Raw genomic sequence first — 24773 nt, forward strand, 5'->3', positions numbered from 1 at the left:
GATATAGGCAGGAGGTGGGAGAGGCCCATATTGAGGACATTGGTGGTGAGAATGTTGCACTGGTGAAGGGGGATGGTTCTTTTGTAATCATGGTGCCTAAATAAAGATATTAATTAAAAAAAAGTGGTATGAGTCTGGAACAGTGGTGCAAGCAGTAGGGTGTCTGCCTTGCACACACACTAGCCTAGGACAGACTGCGGTTCTGCCATCCCATATGGTCTCCAAAGCCAGGAGCTATTTCTGAGCGCATAGCCAGGAGTAACCCCTGAGCGTCACCAGGTATGGCCCAAAAACAGAAACAAAAACAAAAAGTGGTAATGTGAACGTAGGATAGGATTTTCAAAAAGCTAAAATAACTGAAAATATAAATGAACATATATTGAAAAAAAAAGTTCTCTAAATAAAACAAAAATATCCTCTTCGACAGTAAGACAGAATTTGTTATTTTGATCTGGAAGGGAAATAAACCAGTCAAAAATGTTATTTGTAATTGATGGAGAGGTTTTAACTTTTCTTTTGGGGGGGGGGGTAGTGTTGAATATCAGATCCAAGGCTTCTCATATGTATAGCAAGTATTCTTTCTACTGGTAAACCAATGTCATCTGTGTTTGTTATTGTTTTTTGTTTTTGTTTGGGGACCACGCTTGTTGGTGCTCAAAGTTTACTCCCGGCTCTTGCTCAAGGATAAGGGATCACTCCTGGAGGTAGTCAGGTAACCATGTAGGGTTCCTGGGTGAGAACCCTGATTAGTTTCATCATGGTCCAATTATCACTCCAGCCTAGTAAGCTAACAATTTTTTATGCATATATATATTTATAATGATGCCTACCTACAAATTATGTGATGTGTTAATATAATGCTGCTTTGATAAAAATTTTAAAAGCTTTCTTTAGTTGTTTTCGACTTAAATATATCATTTTTAATTAATAATTTTAGAGGAATTTTTCATAAGTGATTTCTATTGTAAATTATTAACTAAATTTTAGCTACGAAGTTTAAAACTCTTTTTTTTTTTTTTTTTTTTTTGGTTTTTGGTTTTTGGGCCACACCCGGCGGTGCTCAGGGGTTACTCCTGGCTGTCTGCTCAGAAATAGCTCCTGGCAGGCATGGGGGACCATATGGGATACCGGGGGGGGGGGGGGGGGGGGGAGGACACGGACGATGGACCATATGGGACACCGGGATTCGAACCAACCACCTTTGGTTCTGGATGGGCTGCTTGCAAGGCAAACACCGCTGTGCTATCTCTCCGGGCCCAAGTTTAAAACTCTTAAAGTATTTGCATCTGTATGGTTTTTATCCTGTGAGGAATTTAAAACTAGTCAATCCATTCCCCCCCCCCCCATTTTGAAATCATAAGTGATTTAGATTATATTCTAGCCCTGGAGGTGATTTCCTCTTCTGAGCTTCTCTCCCTAAATGAATAGGTGTTTAGATAGATAACAGATTGATAAGAATATCAAGTGGTAAATACGATGTCCTAGGAAATGCTGGAAGTATGGGTGGGGTAATTGTAGTTTCAAGAGATAGTGAGTACTTTTTGTAGATAGCACTTTCAGTTTGCTTAAAGAAGATGGATTAACCAAGGGACACAAGAATTTATTTTTTTGAAGAGGGAGTTAGACTGCTGTGGACTGTGTCATCAATGAACATTTCAAAAATTGTGATTCTTTTATATTTTTCCCTAATGAAGTTGCAAGTGGGATTAATTCTAATGCTAATATATCTAATGCTAATATATCAGACATGCAGTAGTGGTGATAGAATTTTAAAAATGCTATCATAGTGAAGTGTGCCAGTTCTCTGGGATAACTGTCTCTGATACTTGGTCCTGCCTGGAACCATTTGTCTCTAGTACTCTTAGAGTCCCTGTTGATCACAGGGACACTTCTTAAAGCTCAAGCCATATTCCTTCATTTCCTCCTTCCTCTTTAAAAGCCACATCTTCATTGTGGGAATTTTCACAGTAATCATTTTGAGTGTGACTACAGACTATGTAAAAGAATCATGCTTTTTGATCTAAAGAATCTCATATTTTTATCTAAATTATACTTAATAGGGCACTATACATTTACATATATTATTATATGTCACTAATGCTTGGGATTCGAGATGAATTATTTTCCTATGTTGAATCTAACTTCTAGTAATATATTTGTCTGTATTTTAAATAATTATAAAACATAAAAGCAAGCATTAGTCACAACCCAGTTTGTAAATCTTTATGAGATGGTTGCAAAATTATTTTTTCTTTGGTTATTTCCCAAAGAGAAAAACCATGAATGTGTTTAATAAATAAAGAGAAATATCCAAAGCATGCTGAAGATTAGAGATTAGAGAGAACTGAATATTGGGGAAGCACTAAATATATGTTAGTGAATATAATCTTTTGACTTTATTAGATTTGATATCTTCACTACTTATTTCATTTTTTAATAAAAACTCCCATTTTTCTTCTTATATATAATAATAAGTTCCAGATTTGATAACTAAGGGTACATGGTGAAGACTGAAATCATATGTGTTCTATCACTTTAAATTTTATAAAATTTCATAAAATTTCAAATTTTAATTTCACAAGACAGGCTTCAAAACCAAAGTAACCTAACTACAAAATTGGCAATAAATCCTCAGACAAGAAAAGGTTACGTACTCTGTAATAAATTTCTTCGTTGAAAAAGAGGTGTTGTAATACTGGAAACTGAAGAAGCAAATGTTTCCTTTTACATTGGGAAAGGCCTTTCCTCATCACTTATCTGCCCCTGTGGACCTTTAACAAAAGATGTGTTGAAAGATTTTTCAGATGCCCACTAGCAGCAGGGAGAGTGAATGGCAGCATTTATAAGATGGCATAAATACTTTGAAATCATCAGGAATCCTTGGAGACGTGTGGTGTGCCAGTGGTACTGAATGTGAGCTTTTGTTGTTGCTAATACTGTACTTTTGTATGAAGATTGCCTAGGAATGTGGGTAATGTCTCTCCTGTGAATGTAACTTCACTTTTAATCTTTGGGGGCTCTTTGTATCAGACTGAGTTTAGAAGATCCTGAAGAAATAAACCCTAAATGAAGAGAAAGGTTTGTGAGGTTAGGAGCTGCACTTCAAACTTGAAATCTCGTTTTTAGGTCCTCTGGAAGAAGAAATTATATAATGATTACCTATGCCTTTAAAATTGCATTTGAGTGCTGCCTTAAAAAAATGATGGGAGGACAACATTGGTGGTGAGAATGCCCCTGATTCAATCTCACTATTTACCTAAAATATTACTGTGAAAGACTTGTGATCCACTTTGGTCAAAATAAAAATTATTTTAAAATAAATGATGGATAGAATCTTTTAAAATTTTATTTTCTAAAATTTGTGGTTAATTTCTACCTCGTAGCCACCATTACATGAGATATAGCACAGCACAAGTTAAAAATGAGGCAGAAATATAGTGAAGATCTATCAGTCAAGAATCGGTACATTTCATGCTTTTTTTTTTTAATTGTTGCAAAGACTTTTCAGCTTGTTTTGGGAATTAAATATGATTTGATAAGATGATTTTATGAGAAATTGTATTAAAATATATGTGGGTTCTTAAAAAATTTTGTTTTATTTTGGGGTGATACCTGGCAGTATTCAGAGATGACTCCTGGCTCTGGTCTCTGTGCTCAGTCCTGGCAGGGTTTGGGGGATCATGTGGTGAACCAGGGTTGGACCTGACTCAACTCTGCATGTAACAAAAGTACTCTACCCAGTGCTCTATCACTACATCCCATATACTTTTGGACTACACCTCACTGTACTCAAGTTTACTCTTAGTTTTATGCTCAGAAATCATTTTCAGTAGGGATAGGGGGCTCTGTGTGGTACTGGAAATTGAACCCTTGTCAGCTGCAATGCAAGGCAAATACCCAACTCGTACTATCTCTCAGGCCCTATATTATTGTTAGATATCTTAATTCAAAGGCTGAATCTGTTATAGAATCTAAAGTATTATATATGATGGAGATCGGGTAACATAGCTATTAGTTATTCACATTTACTTGTGCTATAAACTCGGAGATGAAGGAAATGAAGTACATGGGACTAAGTCTCTTACTGGAGATACTACTTGACTCTTTACTAACTTGTTTTAAGTGAAATAATTGCAAAATGCTTGTAACTTTGAAGTCAGGTAATCAATCTGTTGAAAAAAAAAAACTTTGAAGAAAATAAAGGAATGAACAGTGACCAAAAAATTAGGCAGAATCCATATTCATTAGCAGTGGGTAGCAAAATGTCTCCTGCCAAATGAAGAGAATTTTTTAAATCACATTATCTGTTTCATTTGGTAGTGCAAGTTTTACTTAGATGATCATTCTAACCCTATGAGAAGAATAAGCTTACTTCAAAGAAGTTGCCTACAGAATTAAAATTATAATTCAGCATCTGTATCATCATGAGTTATTATCACCAGAGGTCTAATTTCCATCCACTTCAATATAACATTCTTCCTTTACCTGTTTCACCCATTTCTCATCCTTTTTCATTCCTGTTGGCACTTTAACCAGAATGAATTTTATACAAATGGCCAAAAGGCACATGAAAAAAAAAGTTCCACATCTCTAATTATCAGGGAGATTCTAATCAATACAACAATGAGACATCATCTCACATCACAGAGACAGACACACATCACAGAGAACAAGAACAACCAGTGCTGGCGATATGTGGGGAGATAGAAACTCTGTTGGTGGAAATGCTGATTGGTCCAGTCTTTTTGGAAAACATTGTTATTCCTCAAAAATCTAGAAATTGAACTTTCTTTCTTTTTTTTTTTTTTTTTTTGGTTTTTGGTTTTTGGTTTTTGGGTCACACCTGGCTGTGCTCAGGGGTTACTCCTGGCTGTCTGCTGAGAAATAGCTCCTGGCAGGCACGGGGGACCATATGGGACACCAGGATTCCAACCAACCACCTTTTGTCCTGGATTGGCTGCTTGCAAGGCAAACGCTGCTGTGCTATCTCTCCGGGCCCAAAATTGAACTTTTATAGGATCCAGCAATACCACTCCTATGGATATATCCTAGGAGCCCATAAATCACCATGTAGAAAAGCTCTCTGCATCCCTATGTTCATTGCAGCACTATTTACAATAGCCAGAATCTGGAAACAATCCAAACGCCCAAGACCAGATGAGTGGCTAATGAAACTGTGGTACAGCTACACAATAGAATACTACACAGTTATTAGGAAAAAAGAATTCATGGAATTTTCTTTATATATGGATGGATGTTGAATCAAATAATTAAAGATGGGGCTGGATGGAGGTGGATGGCATCCCAGGCCACATGGCTCCGCAACCCCCATCCAGCCGGCGGGTCCCAGGCCCAGGTGAACCGCGGAATCAGACTCATCAAGAGACAGGCATCAGGAAGCATCAGCTTTATTCATGCCCTATTCACCACATGTGTGGCCAATATCATAACCAATTAAGCATTCAGCCATTCTAGGCTAGCCCTGCGTCTTAACTCCTTTCAGCCATCTTCCTTTGACTTCCATCCTGGTCAAAGACCAAAAGAGGCCAAAACCCAAAAGCCCGAGAGCTCAGCAGGGCCAACCCTAATCCTCTCGCTCAAAGTCTTATCTAACTTTTCCAAGACCCCTCCCAGGAATGGGCGGGGTCTTGCAGGTAAGGTAACACATAATATCTGGTTCCCAAGACCCCTCCCAGAAATAGGTGGGTCTCAGGTAGCTACACCTAAATCCAGGGTGGAGTTACAGATGGACATGGAGATTATTATGCTGAATGAAATGAAATGAGTCAGAGGGAGAGGGATAGACATAGAATAATCTCATTCATTTGTGGGATATAGAAAAAAAAATAAAAGAGTATGGTAATAATATCCATAGACAATAAAGTTGAGGATCAGGAGGGCTAGTCTATGGTAGGAAGCTTGCCACAAAAGTTGTAAACGCTGTTAGGATAGTGAATGGTCCACTCTGACTATGATAGTTGGAACTGATCACTCTGCACAAGAACTGGGTGCTAAAAGGGGATAAAGTGATATGCATGGTACACCTTCATTAGCAATTTAGTGAAAATCACAGTGTCAAGAAAGAGAAAAGAGAAAGAGGTAAAAATGCCTGCCCCATAGGCAGATGTAGAAGAGTAGGTGGGAGGGAAACTAGGACACTGGTGGCAAGAAATGGGCACTGGTGAGGAGTGGTGTACATTATATAATTAGGACTCAATCATGAACAATTTTGTAACTGTGGTACTTAAATTATTTATATATAGATAAATGTGCATAAAAGAATACTATAGATAATTTAAGAGAAGACATTCAAGTCCAAAAACAAAATAAAGTGGCATTTTAATAAGATTACCCATTCTGTATATGAAGCAGATTTGATCTATGCCTTTTCTTTATAGGTTATTATTTTTTTTTTTTTTGGTTTTTGGTCACACCCAATAGTGCTCAGGGGTTACTCCTGGCTCTACGCTCAGAAATTGCTCCTGGCAGGCTCGGGGGACCACATAGGACACCAAGATTCGAACCACTGACCTTCTGCATGCAAGGCAACTCTATGCTATTTCTTCGGCCTCCATAAATACATTCTGATAGTCACAAGTGTTTGATGAAGTGCCTTTAATTTGGGACACTTTTAAAGGATACTTTTGTTTGCAATCATTTTTAAAAAGCTTGGAAATAAAACTTCTCCTTAATTAAAAAAGAGAAAAAAGTGGGATTTTGTAATAGCATAAGACTCCATATTTCTTTTTTTTTTTTTTTTTTTTTGGTTTTTGGGCCACACCCTGTGACGCTCAGGGGTTACTCCTGGCTATGCGCTCAGAAGTTGCTCCTGGCTTCTTGGGGGACCATATGGGACGCCGGGGGATCGAACCGCGGTCCGTCCTAGGCTAGAGCAGGCAAGGCAGGCACCTTACCTTCAGCGCCACCGCCCGGCCCTCCATATTTCTTTTTTTCCCCCAAACAAGAAATTAAACCTGAACTTTGAGGGTGATTTGGCTATGGTACTCAGAACCCCATTGATTGCCATAGCGAATTTGGCAGATCTGGCTCTGTCTTGTTCCTCTAGAGGGTCCTTTCTTCCTGCTCCATATGCCTCCTTCCCAAAGCTGTGCACTCAGGGAAGAGATGATCTTAGAGATGGACTATTACTCACTCATGAGTATAGAAGATTCTGTGTTCACCTGTTGGAAGATTCAGACAAGTGGCTGAGAAGCCCAGTATATATTTTTTGCAGAGCCAGTTATACAACTTCCCCTACATATGGTTCCTTTTTTTTTTTCCTTGAGGGGGGCACACCTGTTTGATGCTCAGGGGTTACTCCTGGCTAAGTGCTCAGAAATTGCTCCTGGCTTGGGGGGACCATATGGGATGGGGGGATTGAACCACGGTCCTTCCTTGGCTAGCGCTTGCAAGGCAGACACCTTACCTCTAGTGCCACCTCACTGGCCCTAATGATTCCTGAAGGCCTTACATTAGCCAGCTTATAAATATTTTAGGGCAGATAATCAGGTCTCTGACTGCAATCCCCCCTCCAGCAGGACAAAGGAGACTTCCTACTTCCAGTCATTCCATCATCGGACATTGTTGGATTGGTGGAAACTAGCAATCTGTGGTGTCTAGAGCTGAATGCAGGTTCTCTTAGCAATGCACAAGGGAATTGCCAGATTGGATGGATGTTCTCCTATGCATGTGAACCTCAAACTCCTGGGGCTGCCTTTGGGAGTCAGCTGAGACTTGCTCTCCTGTTGCCTTCTTTGTTTAAGTTACAGTCCTTTTCTCTACACTTCCTTTAGCCTTGACCTGCTTCACACCATTGTTCTGTCTCCCTTAAGAGAGTCAGCTCAATGGAAGACTTTCATCCTGCCTCCTTGAGGTTCACTCAGCCACAAGTGCTTTTTTGTAAAATCTGGGGAAAAGGACTTTGGCCTCTCCATTCATTTGTTTTTGAGAGCTAAAAACCTGAGTTTACAATTCTTTTTTTTTATGTTTTGTTTGTTTTGGGGTCACACTTGGTGGCGCTTAGGGGATACTTCTGGCTCTGTGTTCAGAAATCACTCATGGCAGGCTCAGGGAACAATAAGGGATGCTGGGGATTGAACTCGGGTCTGTCCCAAGTCAGCCATGTGCAAGGCAAATGCCCTACTGCTATGCTATCACTCCAGCACTGAGTTTACAGTTCTTCACAAGGATGAAAGGTGCTGATAGTTATGTAAAGATCCCCTTTTCAGATATCTTGAAGGATGTGTTTTAATCTATTCTTATTCAAACAAAAAATTTGGCTATTGGTAAAAATTAAATATTTTGGTTCTGTTTTTCTAAAATAACTCAGTTAAAATAAATGCTCTTAAGCCAAATGTCCTTTTTCATGTTCTTTCAGTCAATGATATCTGATATATATATATATATATATATATATATAAACTTAATTATAAATTATATTCAATTGGACTCTAAATTAGGTATGTTTGAGTTGGAAGACAGACCTAGAAATAATATTTCAAGTTAAAGTTTCTTCATTGTTTTCTTTTATCAGTTATAGATCTATATAGGTTGAGGATGCATTTGGGGGGCTGAGGGTAATGCTAGTGCAGAGTCTGCCTTGCCCTGTGTAAAGTCATGAGTTCAGTCCTTAGTACTGCCCTTGTAATCACTAGCACTGCAAAAGCATGTCTTCTAGACTAAGCAACAATAAAGGGAAAAATAATAATAAAGGACTTAATTTTTTTAAAAGAATGCCTTTAGTCCCATATGTTCCTTGGTAGATAAACGGATAAATTAAATATGGCATGTACAATTGATGGTCTCAAAGGCCTTGAAATTAGACACACCTGAATCTATAAAATACATGAAGGAAAACAGGCAGAACACTTTAAAACCAAGATCTCAAAGAAACCCTCAATGATATAATGCCAATGGCAAATGTTATAGAATCAAATCTGAGTAAATGAGACTATATCAAACTAAAAGGTTTCTGTATGGCAGAAGAAACACAGGCTAAAACTCAAAGAGAGATAACTGGGAGAAAATATTTGCACTCAAATCAGATAAAGGGTTGATATTTAGGATATACAAAAATCTTCATGAAGATTAACCCCTCAAATTCTAAAATCCTCATCAAACATGGGGAGAGAAAGTGAACAGACATCTCTGAGAAAGACCAACAAATGGCCAATGGGCACATAAAAATGCTAATTATCACTTATCATTAGGGAAATACAAATTAACACAACATTGAGAAATTACACCAGTGGGGATGGCACATATCAAAAATACTGAGAACAATTTGTATTGGTAAGGATGTGGTGAAAAAGGAACTCTCATCTATGGCTGGTGGGAACATTGTCTGGTCCAACCCCTATGGAAAACTGTGGAAGGTTCTCAGTAAACACAGAATCAAGCTGCCATCTGGACCCAGCAATTGCACTTTTGGGTATCTATATTAAGGAAAGAAAAAGATTAATTCAAATGGATTTATGAACACAACTATTCTTTGCAGTACTCAGTACAATAGCTAAGAGTTGGAATCAACCTAGATGTCCAACAACAGATGAGTGGATAATGAAGATGTACATTTATACAGAGCAATAAGGAATGATGCAAGTATACAATTCTCTGCAATATGGATGAAACTGGAAGATATGCTAAATGAATTAAACAAGAAAAAGAATGATAAATTCAGTATGAAATCACTTTTACCTTATATGTAGTATTTAGAATAACTACATGATAGAATGCAGTGGCTTAAAATGGGTTAATCTAGAACATTTTTGGTACTAGAGTTTCCTGAGAAGGGAAGAAAGTAGAGGAGGGAGAAAGACAGATGTGAAATAAACTGGGGATATTGGTTCAGGGGATTCTGGTACATTGGCGGTTTTAAGGAAGGGCAGAACTAAATATCCAAACCACAAGTACACAGCACTGAAATGATGAGATCCAAACTTTCACAATTAAACTTAAAAAGGTGCCTGTTGTGCATCTGGAGAGATAGCACAGTGGTAGGGCATTTGCATTGCAAGCGGCCGACCCAGGACTGATGTTGGTTTGAATCCCAGCATCTCATATGGTCCCATGAGCCTGCTAGGAGCGATTTTCTGAGCACAGAGCCATGAGTAACCCCTGAGTGCCACCGGGTTGGCCCAAAAACAAAACAAAACAAGAATGCCAGTTTTGATCGCAGGGAGGTGGTGGTGTGAGTCAGAGGGGGTATTGTGGAATGGGATGAACATTAATGGTGGAAGCTTGCCATTGGTGATGGGATTGATGTATACTGAAACATTGACTGTCTAAAACCCAACTAGGAATAACTTTATAAATCATGCTTTAAATAAAAAACATAATTATAGATAAGATTTGTAAGAGAAATTTGTTCGTATTGCTTACCCTTAATAATACTTATATGTAAAGAGATAGCACAACAGTAGGGTGTTTGCCTTGCATGCAGCTGAGGAAGATGGACAGTGGTTCAAATCCCAACATTCCATATGGTCCCCCATGCCTGCCAGGGGCGATTTCTGAGCACAGAGTCAGGAGTAACCCCTGAGCACTACCCGAAAACAAAAACAAACAAACAAAAACCTTATATGTTATTGTACTTCACAGCTAACCAGGAAATTGTCATATCAGTTTGTGTTAATTTAAGTTTCATGAAATTAAGAATTGTTAAACTTTTTAAAAAGGGATGGGATGGAGGGAGATTTGGGACACTGGTGGTGGGAATGTTGCACTGGTGAAGAGGGGTGTTCTTTACATGACTGAAACCTAATCACAATCATATTTGTAATCTAGATGTTTAAATAAAGATATTAAAAAAAGGTTTTGTATTTAACTTCCTTAGTTTTACACATTTTCGATCCCTAAGAGCCCTTCCATTTGCCAACATAAGTTGTATGTGTGCATCTATATAAAAATAAATGAAAGGAAAATTATCTGTTGTCTAATATATATAAGGACTGGGAATCAGAGGTGTTTGAAAGTTACTTTTTTTTCCCCATATTTTTAGCTGGAGACCTTAGTCTCAGTAGGTTGCTTGGCACATTTTACCTATTATATAAAACTAATGGAGGATTTTCTAGTACTAAAGGAATATGCTTAGTAGTAATTTTTCTCAAGACAATGAGAAGTAAAAATTTATTAAATTTAATTCGGAATTTTTATTGCTCATTTTATTTTAGTTAATTTTTATTGGGAAAATGTTTGAAATAAGAGATGTTGTAAAACTCTCACCTAGCTACCATTCTCATAAGAGGAGATTAATATTTTAGAGAAATCGATTATATAAGAATAAACTTTTCAAGTAAAATTTAGTATTTTTTGAAGATCTGCTTAAACTGTTCCTAATATTTATCATAGTATCTTTTAAAACTTTTTTTGTTTGTTTTTGGGCCACACTTGGCAGTGCTCAGGGGTCACTCCTGGCTGTCTGCTCAGAAATAGTTCCTGGCAGGCACGGGGGACCTTATGGGACACCGGGATTGAACCAACCACCTTTGGTCCTGGATTGGCTGCTTGCAAGGCAAACGCCACTGTGCTATCTCTCCGGGCCCTTTTAAAATATTTTTATTGCTGGGAAATAAGCTCTTTTCCAGGAAAAAGTAATTTATCATTTATAAATTGAATTTCCTTAGCCTCTACTTTTGTAATCAGTTTTTATTTTTGACAAATTCAAAAGCTGTATGGAATTCTTTTTTTTTGTTTTTTGTTTTTTTGTTTTTTTTTGTTTTTTCGGGCCACACCCATTTGATGCTCAGGGGTTACTACTGGCTAAGCGCTCAGAAATTGCCCCTGGCTTGAGGGGACCATGTGGGACGCCGGGGGATCGAACTGCGGTCCTTCCTTGGTTAGCGCTTGCAAGGCCGACACCTTACCTCTAACGCCACCTCGCTGGCCCCAGCTGTATGGAATTCTAAATATTCTTTCTTACCATCACCATACCGGTCCTTTTTTAGTGATCTGAAAGATCCAAATTCATTTTAGAAATTTAAAATACAAAAAAAATATAACCAAACTTGGGGCAAGAGAGACAATACAGTGAATAGGGCACTTGAGTTCTACCCTGCTGATCCTGGTTTTATCTCTGGCATCCTGTATTGTTTCTCCAGCCTGCCAGGAATGATTTCTATGTGTGAAGTCATGAATAAAACTTGAATACCACCAGGTTTGGTTCACAAACAAGAACAGCACAGTACACTCACCTCCCAAGGCTATGGCTGTTACTGTAAGAAGGCGAGAAGGATGCTGTTCAATCATGTCCACTGTACAACTGTTAATTTGTGGTGGACATTTCAGTGAGAAGTAAGTGATGGAGATGCAGCTTGTCCCTTTCTACCTATATTTTCCATTTGTTGGAAGGTCTATAATGTGTTAGTTTGAAATGAGACTTTTAGGTTAATTATACATAAAAAAAAAGAAAAAAATTTAAGTGTTTTTAGTTACCCAAACAATGGAAATGAGAGAACTTTGGGAGATTCCCTAGAAAATCAACATACAGTTCTGTAATACACGTTACTTGAGCCCACAGAGGGAAAGTTTTTTCCTATTTTTTTTTTGTTTCCATTTGATAATAACGTGCTTCTTTTATTTTCAGCAGATTAAACTAAATTACAAACTAAATTGCTCACAAAAATCATGTCATCTATAACAAAATTATGATCTATCACTACTACTTGTATAATTGTGGTACATAGGGTTTTTTGTTGTTATTGTTGTTGTTATTGGTTTTATTTTAATGCTGTTAAGACAAACAGGATGTTGAGTTGTGCTATTTCATAATTGTTCTTGATTTCCTTGGATTTCTAGGATGTGGGGAGCATCTTGTGCGCACCATACTGGCTAGAGAATGTTCACATGCTTTACAAGCTGAAGATGCTCACCAAGCATTGCTGGAGACGATGCAAAACAAGTTCATCAGTAAGTACAATACTGTGAATTACTTCCTTCTACGTACGGTTCATTTCAGTGAGATGTAAGCTCCATAGGTCAAATGTCACATGCAGTGGTATTTGTCATTACTAGGCTTAGATCAATGGCCCAAACTAATCAAAGACCCTCAGCTCATGTAGATAGGAAAAAAACTGTCACAATGAATATTGAGTTATGAAATTTATCATAAAAATAATTGAGTTTAAGATTTAAGTGATAAATGGTAGAGGATAGTTATACTAAATTTAAATGAGAATCTTCTTAAAAACATTTGTGTGTGGCCAATATGGTTTGACCCATGGCACCCCTTTTGATAACCTGAACCCCACAAGGAGTCATTCCTAAGCACAGAGCCAGGAGTAAGTCCCTGAGTACCACCATGATGTTGCTGCCCCCATTTTATGTTGTAATATAATTTTACTTGTTTTTCATTGTTAAAGTTAGCACTATCTTTAATGAATCCAATTCAGTTGCTTAGGGTTGAGTTAAAATACTACTTGGGATCAATTTTCCAAGTCATTTAAGGGGATGTGAGGCTATCTCCTAGATGGGGTAAATTTTTCTAAGCCATATTTCTTACTTTTTTGCTTTTTGAGCCACACCTGGTGACACTCAGGGGTTACCTCCTGGCTATGCACTCAGAAATCGCTCCTGCCTTGGGGGACCAAATGGGACACCAGGGGATTGAACTGTGGTCCGTCTAGGTTAGCGTGTGCAAGCCAAATGCCCTACTGCTTACGCCACTGCTTTGGACCCCAATATATATATATTTTGCTCTTGTTTTATTGTGGCCATACCTGGCAGTTCTAGTAGATGACTTCTCTCTCTGCTGGGGTATCTCTCCCCCAGAAATGCTGAGAGGACTCTGAACTGCTCAGGGTTGGATCAGGCTTTCCACAGCCAAAGCATGCACTCTAGCTAGTTGAGCTAACTCCCTGGACCTTATAGAAATATTTAAAAGAGGACAAGCAGTTGTCCTGTACTTTATCAGATGGGTAACATGGTTAGTCTTGGTCTACTTTTGCAATCATTTCTCATTGAGCTTACTATTATTCTAAAACTTAATGAGTCAAAGGGAGAGGAAACATAAACATAGAATGTTCACTTGGTAAACCTATCTTGCTAACACTGTTTTAATCTATGCCTCTTTAGGGTGGTTCTTTCTGATTTACTTTCTATGTTAATCTATCAGTCAAATCAATTTTGTTAATTGTTGTCTTATATGATTATAAAGATCTTGGATATTGTAGAATTTGAATTTCTTCTGAGCTGTTTAACCACTTATGAGCTCTGTGGTTCCAGCTGAATAATTGAGATCTTTATCAGACCTCTCTTTCCTCACCAATAAAAAGTGAATAATAATAATAATACCCACTTAAAAACAAAAGAAATATGGTCATAGTAAGAATAAATTACGGTAATAATGTATTAAAAGACTAATTAGAAAGAATATTACCATTGGGGTCAGAATAATAACACAGCGGTAGAGCATTTGCTTTCCATGCTGCCGAGCCAGGACAGACTCAGATTCAATTCCCGGCATTCCAGGAATACAGTCCGCCAAGTATGAATGAAGTGATTTCTGAGCACAGAGCCATGAGTAAACCCTGACCACTGCAGATTATGGCCCAAAAATCAAAAAAGGGAAAACAAAGAAAAAGAAAGATTACCATTGTGTTAATATGAGGACATTTTCATTTAGAGAATTAAAACAGGATATACTAAGTTTGTGCAAAAATGTGGACATGATGTGGGAAGAAATCACCCTAAATAGTCTTATGTAAAAAGGGCTCTTATTGCTTTAGTGTAAATGGGAAAAGCAGGAAGACATAGACATGAGCACAGACATGCCAGTGGGGTTAGGCATATTGAATGCCTGAATGCTATTTCATACATGGCTCAGAAATAGATTTTTAAAAATTTATTTAAATACCCTGGTAACAAAGTTTTTTATAGTTGAGTTTCATTCATACAGTGTACACCACCCTTCTCCAGTGCACATTTCCCACCAGCACTGTCCTTAATTTTCCTCTCATCTTTTCCCCTACCTTTTAATGTAACAGACATTTTTATTCTCTCTCTCTCTTCTCTCCCTTTTCTCCTCTCTTCTCTCTCTTTCTCTCTCCTTTATTCTCTCCTAGACACTCTGGTTTACAATATTGTTACTGAATGGGTATCATGCGTGTCACTTTCTCTCCTTTCATCATCCACTTCTTCTCCAGATTGATCGTTTCCAATTTTTATTGTCATTGTACTCTCTTCTCTGCACTAACTGTACTTCCGCTATTTGTGGCAAGTTTCCTACCATGGACTGGTCTTTCTGGCACTGCTTCTACTTAACTCTGGATAATAGTGCTATACATTTTGTTTTAAATAGAATCAGATTTAGGTCTTAGTCTCACCATTTCTTTTGTTATAACAAGTTATTCTTGTTGAGTGTTATTTTTAAGGATAGTCAAATTCCTGGCCTTAATGGCCTGTGAAGTGTATATATTTTGTTGTTATTTGTCCAATGCTAGATACATTCACTTAGTACTAAAGCTTTAATAGCAAGGAATAATAAAAGGTGAAAATAAGATGCTTAGGAGAAGTGTTTTTTTTTTGTTTTGTTTTGTTTTGTTTTTTAATAAACCTATGGATTTAGTGTTTTAGCCTCTGTAGTTTTCAGTAGTTTTTCTTTATCTTTAATGTTCTGCACTTCGACTATTATTTGCCTGGATGAATTTGGGGAATTTTATCTTGCTGAGCATCTCCTGAATGTCTGGGATCAGTGGTGTGACTTCTGACACAACTTTGTGAAACCCTCAGTGATTACTACCTTAAATATTCCATCTTTTCATCTCTATCTGACTTTATTTATGTTGCACAGTTCTTGTATATTTTATATTTTAGATATTTTTCTCCTTGTATTTTTTATTTTATTTATTATATTGATTTTTTTGTTTTATATTTGTTTGGGGACCACACTCAGCTGTGCCTAAGGCTTACTCCTAGCTCTGTGCTCAAGGATCACTAATTTATGGGGTGCAGGTGGGACAAATCAGGATTGACTTACCCCCTTGTTATCTCTGCTGCCTTGTTTTTTCATTTTAGAATTCTCTTAGTGAGGTATCTTCAAGCTCAGATTCTTTCTTCAGCTGTTCAGTGTATTGATGGGTCTATCACATTCATTTTTCACTCTGGTTCAGGGTTTTTATTCTCCTTTCTTTTTTTTTTTTTTCTTCTATCTCATCCTGACCCATTTAGTCCCATCCCATCCTGTCCCATCCCATTCCATTCTTTCTTTGGGTCTTACCTGGTGATACTTAAGCATTACACCTGGCCCTGCACTCAGGAATCAGTTCTGGTGGTACTCAGGGGTTCACATAGGTTCAGGAAATCTAATTTGGATTGGCCATATACATGCAAGGCTAGTCCCCTATCTGCTGTATTATCTCTGCAGCCATTAGAAATTTTTTAGATTAGAATTTATTAAGTTCAAATTTATTCAAACTTTTCTTTCTTTTTTTTGGGGGGGGGTCCACACCTGGCAGCACTCAGGGGTTACTCCTGGCTTCATGCTCAGAAATCGCTCCTGGCAGGCTCGGGGGACCATATGGGATGCCAGGATTCGAACCAATGACCTTCTGCATGAAAGGCAAACACCTTACCTCCTTGCTATCTCTCCAGGCCCTTCTTTACACTTTTATAGCCATCTTAGATGATCTGTTTCACTTATTATCTCTACTCATTAGTTCCTTTTGTGTATTAATCATCGATGTTTTAAATTCCTTGCCTGGTATTTCTTTTCTTTTCTTTTTTCTTTTTTTTGGTTTTTGGGCCACACCCGGCGTTGCTCAGGGGTTACTCCTGGCTGTCTGCTCAGAAATAGCTCCTGGCAGGCACGGGGGACCATATGGGACACCAGGATTCCAACCAACCACCTTTGGTCCTGGATGGCTGCTTGCAAGGCAAACGCCGCTGTGCTCTCTCTCCGGGCCCTGCCTGGTATTTCTAACATCCTTGTCACGTATCTGAATTTGATTTTGATAGTTGTTCTGTCTTATAAACTGTTTTATGTTCTTTTGGCATGATTTGTAATTTTTCCTCTATAGTTTAACATACAAAGAAATATGGTAAACAAAACTTTGATAATGAGGTGATAAGTGAGGAATGGAGATGGAAATATTCTGTGATCATATGAGAAGATTTCTAACTCTTAGTGAGAATGGTTCTGCAGTATAGACTTCACAGATCTTGAGTTGTTCATTCATTCCTTTTCCCCAGGTGTGAGTTAGAGTTCACATGCAGAGTTGAGCAGTTACTAAGTAGGTTAGATTTTGCTTCCACTGTTGCAGTTTAGGCTTCAGTAAAATGGCTTCTCTTGTGGGGCCCAAGAAATAATACAGCAGACAGGGTGCTTGCCTTCCAAGTGGATGACCTGTGTTTAGTTCTTAGCACCACACATGGTTCCCTGAGTCCTGCTGGGAATGATCTCTAAGTGCAGAGCCAGAAGGAAGCCTTGAATATCAGTAGGTATGGCCTACCTCTCCCACCCAACACAAACGTTAATTTTCAGGATGTTTTTTCTTTATAAGAAGAAAAAAAATCATTATTTAAAATAAAAAATGCTTCCTTTTTCTTGCCCTGCTGGAAACAGTAGGAATTTTTCTTCAGTCTTTTATATCAGTTTCTAGTAGAACTTCAGGAGTTTGAAATTAAGCCTACTGTCTCTCTTCATCACTTAATTCCATTTCTCGCCACCATTTTTCTAGCCCCCATAGCCCTCTTTGCGGGTCACTTGCAGTGATACCAAGTGTATGTGGTCTAGCACATTGAGAAATATATCAAGTCTCACCAGCAGATTAAGATATTTTTAAGGGATTTTATTGGGGTACTGGGATTTACCATAATACTTCTCATGGCTACCAGCGGGGTCTTTTTATTCTATTATTTATTTATTTATTATTTATTACTAAGACTATGTGTTTATAATACAGTCATTTTAGGCATTTAATGTTCAAACACCAATCCCACCACCAGCGTGACCTTCTCTTCACCAGTGTCCCCAATCTCCCACCCACCACCGTAGCCTGCCTCCATGCAGGCACAAACAAATGCTTACAACACAGACAAATGGAATGATCAAAACTTAGATCAACAAGGGTCATTTTGAAGTGATTATTCTATCTCTTAATTATGTCACCAATAGTTTTTAACTCAGAGACTTGCCTACACTGAGACACTCACATTTCACGTGTTATGGTCTGGCTTTCCTACCTCAGCACTAGTTTCTGGGAGTAGCTTTCAGAGATTTCAGTTCCAGTAAACTGTTATTCTCAGTATATGAAACCAAATCTCCAGTTCGAGGAGAGTGATCTCTCTTCTCAGTCATCTAAGTTGAGTTTTGATTTTTTTTTTTTTTAAGCTTGTAAGGTCTTGTTTGGGTTGAGTGCTGGCTTTTAAGTTTTTTACATGATTAACTGGAAAGCAGATGTCCACTCCACATTCTTTTGCAGTGTTTATTTTAAACCAAAATTATGGCTGAAGGGCCAGAGAGACATGCAGTGGATAAAGTGCTTGCCTTGAATGCAGCTTATCCAGGTTTGATCCCCAGCATCTCATTTGGTCTCTGAACACTGCCAGGGGTGAGCACTGACTCAGGAACAGGAGTAAAGAATAGTATAAGGAGTAAGCCCTGAGTATCACCAGGTTTGGTTCAAAATAAAAACAAATACAGGGGCCGAAGCGATAGCACAGTGGTAGGGCATTTGCCTTGCATACTGATGACTCAAGACAGACCTTGGTTCGATCCCCAGTGTCTCATATGGTTCCCCAAGCCAGGAGTGATTTTTGAATACATAGCCAGGAGTAATCCCTGAGCATCACTAAGTGTAGCCCAAAAGCAAAATAACAACAAAAAATTATAGACTAAAAATAGTTTTCAATTTTGATTTTATTTTCTTGATGAGTCATCAGCTTTTCTTATTTATTTATTTAAAAATATATAATTTATTTTTATTTGTAAATTACCTGGATATAACTCTTAGCCACTTTATTTTTGTATATTATCGTTTGATTTTTTTTTAAATTTCTGATTGACATTTATCTTGAACTAATGAAAATATTAACTTAAATGACCAGTTCTGAAATGACATAACAATCAGCACCTGTGCTGAATTTTAAATGAATGCCGCATTTCTTTAGTGGTAGTATTTTGATATCTTTGAGATTCCACAGTAATAAAGACTATTTTTATTTATGATTAAATATTTTTATTAATTTTTCCTGAAAGTGACATTAAAACAAAGATATTTTTTTCTATTTTTGTAATTTGAAACAAACTAAAATTATTTTAAATATAGGGTTCTTTAAAATCTATGAAAAAAGAAGCTTAATGTTATAGAATGAATAGTAAAATTGAAAGATGTTCTGAAGATTGAAATATTTTTGTTTCCACTTGCATTACCATTAAGCCAAGATTCAGGGCTTTGGTTTGATTTACTTAATATAGGAAGGATGAAAGAGAATAACCAATTTATGCACTTTTTTCTTGATGAAACCACTGATCATGTATATCATAAACAGCCCATAAAAATGGGTGCTGTAAAAATAGTGCCTTAATAATACTTCATTTTAACCAGTTGATTATAGATTGATGCTTAGTTAAGTACAGAAAAGAAATAAAGATTTCTTTTTTAGTTGTGCCTTTTAAATGAACACAATACACATGTAAAAGCTCTTATAATGATTCTGACATGACTTTTCTGAGTCATGGTTAATTTTGACCAAACTTGGTGTCATGAATTATTCCTTTCTTCATGTAAACTGTGGCTGCATGGGTAGTATGTGAAATTAAAGGGGGCCATTTTAGCTTCCTGCAGAGTTCTCAACAAGTGATGTTATAATTCATTTTAGTTACTACTAGATTAAATGTTAACTGTAAAAAGAGCATTTTTCTTTTTAATTTCTATTCTTTAATAGTACTGAAAAAGACTATGCAATTTATATTATGATTTTAAAAAGTGACTTTTTGGAGGCAGGAGAGATAGCACAGCAGTAAGGCATTTTTGCCTTGCACACAGTCAACCCAGCACAGTGGTTCAAATTCCAGTATCCCATAGGTCCCCTGAGCCTGCCAGGAGCAATTTCTGAGTGCAGAAACAGGAGTAACCCTGAGAACAGCCAGCTGTGACTTTTTAAAAAAAAAAGGTGACTTTTTATTTATGCTTTTATGTTTTTACTTCCTTGGAGATTCTTTATTATTTTTCTTATTATGTTTTTTATTTTAATTTTTTAAATTATTAGTGACATTCTTTATCAGAAGTTTAAACTTTACATAGTCCTAGCACTAAAGTTTCAGTACTATGCCAGTACCAGAAAGTAAATTTTATATCCCACTAACCTCCTTTCCCTTCTGATAACCAACATGATTTTCACTGGCTCTAGAGGTTACTTTTTTATGTTGCAAATTTGCTTTATTCATTCATGTTCAATATATGTGTGAATCTCATTCAATAATCTTCTCTACCTCCTTATTTTTTCACACACCTAAGATACATCCAGTTGGTTCCAGTCTCTCAAATTTATCTTTCAAAACAATTTTTTTTAATTTTAACGTTTTTTTTTGTAAACATCAATATAGTATTTCATTGGATATATATGCTATAGCTTTCTGTTCACAGTTATCTTTTAATGGGAATTGTATTGATTTCCTATCTTGGCTGTTGTAAGTAATGCTACTCTGAACAAATGAATACAAATATCTTTGCAAATTATTGTCTTCATGTCCTTTGGATAAATGCCTAGGAGTGCGATTGCTGGTTCACAGACGCCAGAGTCCAACCCTTTGTGAATAAGAGTGAAGCAGGGTTGCTGGGAGGATTTGATAAAAATAGATAATAGAGAAAAACATGAGGCTAGGCGGCTCCCAGGGTTGACTGAACTTTACATGCAGTAAGTATTGTTCAGGTACAATCAACATGGGAGGAGGGTCAGATACTTAATTAATGCTAATAAAGCCTAAATATATTTTTACATTTCAAAGAAGGGTGAGTATGGAAGAGGAATCTAATGTAAAGACTCTGTGGATTCTTTTCCTCTGGGAGGGAGAGTTAACAGAGCAAAAGAATGAATACAGGACCCCTCCACCCCTTCATTCCACAGGATGTTCCCTGGAAACCCTGGTGTTCTGATCATTTAAATATTAGTCATTGGGTCACCTTTTTCTGTCCCTGTCCTCAGACTATTAACTCTCTAGCTAAACTTATTTATGTATTGGTTATTATTGGATTTTCACAGAATATTTTATTTTTAGGGATGGAGATGTAGTACAGTGGTAGGACTCTTGCTTATATGTAGTTGTCCGTGGCTTTCTATGTAGTCCTGCATTGCCAGGAGTGCAGAATTTGGAGTAACACCTGAGCTTGAATGTGGTCTCAAACAAAACAAAAAAGAACAAACATTTTATTTAAAACTTGGAGTTAAAAATGTATTTCCTGCCCTCTCATTGTTGCAGTGGCTAACGGGAGTACATTTGATTGTAGTGCTCATGGAGGTGTGCGTATTTTATTGTAGCACTTAATGCATCCTGGGGTTTATACTCTTTAGTGATAGTGCTTGTCGTGGTATTAAGGAAGGGCAGAACTAATTATCCAAACTACGAAGTAAACAAAACTGAAATTATGAGACCCAAACTGTTCTTTTTTTTATAACTAAAACCCAACTACAAACATGTTTGTAATCATGGTGCTTAAATAAAGATGTAAAATAAAATAACTTTGAAAACATTTCAAAAGTGCCTATTAAGATGGCAGCTGGGCAGGGTTGGGGGTGGCCATTATGGAATAGACTCTGGGAACATGGGTAGAGAGAGGTTGACACTGGTAGTGAGATTGGTCCTGAAATGTATAAATGTATAATGTATGTCTGAAGCTCAACTATAATTTTGCAAATTACCATGCTTTAAATAAAAAAAATTCAAGATTGAGTGGTACACTAATAAATGAAAGTTTGAAACATAAAAGATAGGTAATCTTTGTAACTGTGCATCTGATGGTAAATTAATTAAAGAATTTATAAAGTAAACTTTGAAATTTTAGATATCATAATATATGAATATAGAAATATGTATGTTTCAGTCCTCGATGTTTTTAAAGAAGTATAATAATTTTGGGAAAATATTTGTCTTTATTATGATGAATTTGTACATTTCCCATAACTCAGAAATTCTCATACTATATATTTACATATATAAATCACATGCCCAATTATGACTCTATAGAAATGTGTCAGGAAAAATAAATAATTGGAAGCAACTCTTAGATATAGTAGCAGGAGACTGTTATATAGCAGTGAAAATGAAAGTACCACAGTGACTGATAATAATACATTAATAAATTAAATATGAATAAAACTCAAACTCATATATGACTAGGTTAAAATTAAGTTTGTATATTGCCAAGCACTGGTGTCTAAAAGCAAAAGAGAAAGAAGAAGAAAAATTGTTTGCCACAGAGAGGTGGGGGAGGTTGGTAGGGAAACAGGGACATTGGTGGTGGGAAATGTGCTCTGTTGAAGGGTGTTGTACATTGTATGACTGAAACTCATTCATGAACAACTTTGTAACCATGCATTCCATGGTGAATCAATTAAGAATTTATAAAAAATAAAGTTTGCAAATAACTGTAATAGTATGTCAATACAAACATTTCTTTATAAATAAATACTATAACTTAAAAAATATACATGCACATATAGTGAAATTATAGGAACATTAGTCATTATTGAATAGTAATTCAGAATAATGACTCCCTCTTGGAAGGAAGACCTTGAAAATTTCAAAATGATTGGTTGCATCAGATCATTCTTGATGAATGAAAATATGTACATTTGTCCTATAAATATGCTTGATGAATAAGCTATCTGTATTCATTTTATATAAATTTTAGAAAATATGAAAATGAAAATTTGTGAAATATGAAAAGACTATATTTAAAACCCCTAACATGAAAAAATATGGGAGAAGCAGAAGAAGAGATAACATATTTTTTAGACCAGAAAAGTGTCAAGGTTGAAGAGGGGAAACCTTGTATTCAATTCAATATTAAAGTGAAAAGAAGAGTCATATTCTAGACTCTAAAAGAGAATTTTTGACAGCTGACACTTGGATAGATATGACAGTGTGGTGAAACAATGATCAAAATAAGTCCAAAAGATTTTGATTCTGATGGTTTTGTGATTATATTTCTATAAAATGATAAAATTGTCATGTATAAAACATTGGATATGGTGAAAATTTAGATTTATATTGGTCACACTAATGTAGAAATATCCTATTGGCAGTATATTCCATTGTTTCTTTGAGCTCATTGAATATCCATAGCATTTCCACTCTGAACTCCATTTTATAGAGATAGCAAGTTTATTTTGTTTGGGTCTATAGGATTTTAGTCTTCACTCACAAGGCATAGTGGTTTCTTGTGCTGCTTTACCAGTTTCTTTTGTAGCCTCAAGGTTTTTTCCCATGCCACTGTCAGTCTTTCTCACTGCAAGGGAGGTCTTGAGGAAGCATACATGTATAAGGTTATTTTGTGGCCGTGTAGATGACTGTCCATCTGGGAAGTAATCCCCTGGTGAGGCCTTTGATCTTTGTTGGTGTGCTCAAGTCCATTTGTTTGAGCAGGCAGTTAGCTTTGCCTATGGGTTTTAATTCTTAAATCTCATGCTTCAGCAGCGCTTGTCTGCATCCCTGCTGTGCAACCTTGGGTCTTGGCTTCAGAATAGTGAATCTCCCTAAGCAACAGTTTTAAACTTTTTCTACCCTTCTCCTTTGATAATGCCTGTCTTAGCAATAATTTAATTAGTCCATATGCATTTGCTTATCATTGTGTATCTTGATTCAGCAGGGTATAAATTCTGTAAGAGCAGAGATTTCTACTGTTATTCTCTGCCATTGTATTATTGCCAGAAGGTAGATGAGTCTAGAAAATAAACTGAGGAATGAATGACTAAATAAGAGATAGAATAGAGACAAAGGTTAAAACTTTAGAGGATATTAGACTTCGGCATGTGTAGAAAAATGTTTTAAGAATGAACTAGAAAAAGGAGGGAGAACGGAAGCAAGAAAGAACAAAACAAAGCTGATTTGAAACCTGAGGCAGAGGAAGTATTTTGTTTATTTTTTTAAAACACACCAAAGGAATTTCCAGAAGTAAATGATATTTAAGAGAATCTTTTGAAATTATTTTGACATTGACTCTGAGGTGAGGCAGAGCCAGGCTTTGAATCAGTTTTTGAACTTGTGCTAGCTAGGCTAAGTAAAGAACTCGGCGCCGGAGAGATAGCATGGAGGTAAGGCGTTTGCCTTGCATGCAGAAGGCATTGGTTCAAATCCCAGCATCCCATATTGTCCCCTGAGCCTGCCAGCGGTGATTTCTGAGCACAGAGCCAGAAGTAACCCCTGAGCGCTGCTGGGTGTGACCCAAAAACCAAAAAAAGAAAAAAAAAAAAAAAGAAAAGAAGATCTCCACTGAGTAGCTAGAATAGCAGAAGATCAGAATGGGTGAAGAGGTAGGTCTATGGAGCCAAGGTCTTTGGTACCAGTTTTGATAGTTTAGAGTTCAGTAAATGACTTTCCTAGCACAAAATCCATAATCTTGCACTTGAATGGTTTATTAACATTCCACAAACTTATTAGAAAGTATATTATTTTTAATTTTCTTTGTGTGTGGAATGAGGACAAACAGAAGAAATGGGATTGAGAGATAGGACAATTGATATGGTGCTTAGATGCTGACTTTAGTAATACTAAGGAGAGCTAACAATAATTTCAAATTGACCTTTGGTTGTTCCATGTGCCTTTGTGTTGCATAAGC

At 36.9% G+C, this 24773-nt stretch overlaps 1 protein-coding gene across 1 annotated transcript in view; it reads left to right on the top strand.

The window, feature by feature from the left end:
- Nucleotides 1-24773, top strand: part of TASP1 (taspase 1) — a 205785-nt gene that overhangs the window by 125334 nt on the left and 55678 nt on the right. Inside the window, exon 11 of the mRNA XM_049774347.1 lies at nucleotides 12796-12906. Within this exon, the coding sequence (XP_049630304.1) occupies nucleotides 12796-12906 (111 nt within the window). The remainder of the gene's footprint in view (nucleotides 1-12795; nucleotides 12907-24773) is intronic.

The sequence above is a fragment of the Suncus etruscus genome, chromosome 6 (genome assembly GCF_024139225.1).
Source record: "Suncus etruscus isolate mSunEtr1 chromosome 6, mSunEtr1.pri.cur, whole genome shotgun sequence".
Taxonomy (NCBI): Eukaryota; Metazoa; Chordata; class Mammalia; order Eulipotyphla; family Soricidae; genus Suncus; species Suncus etruscus.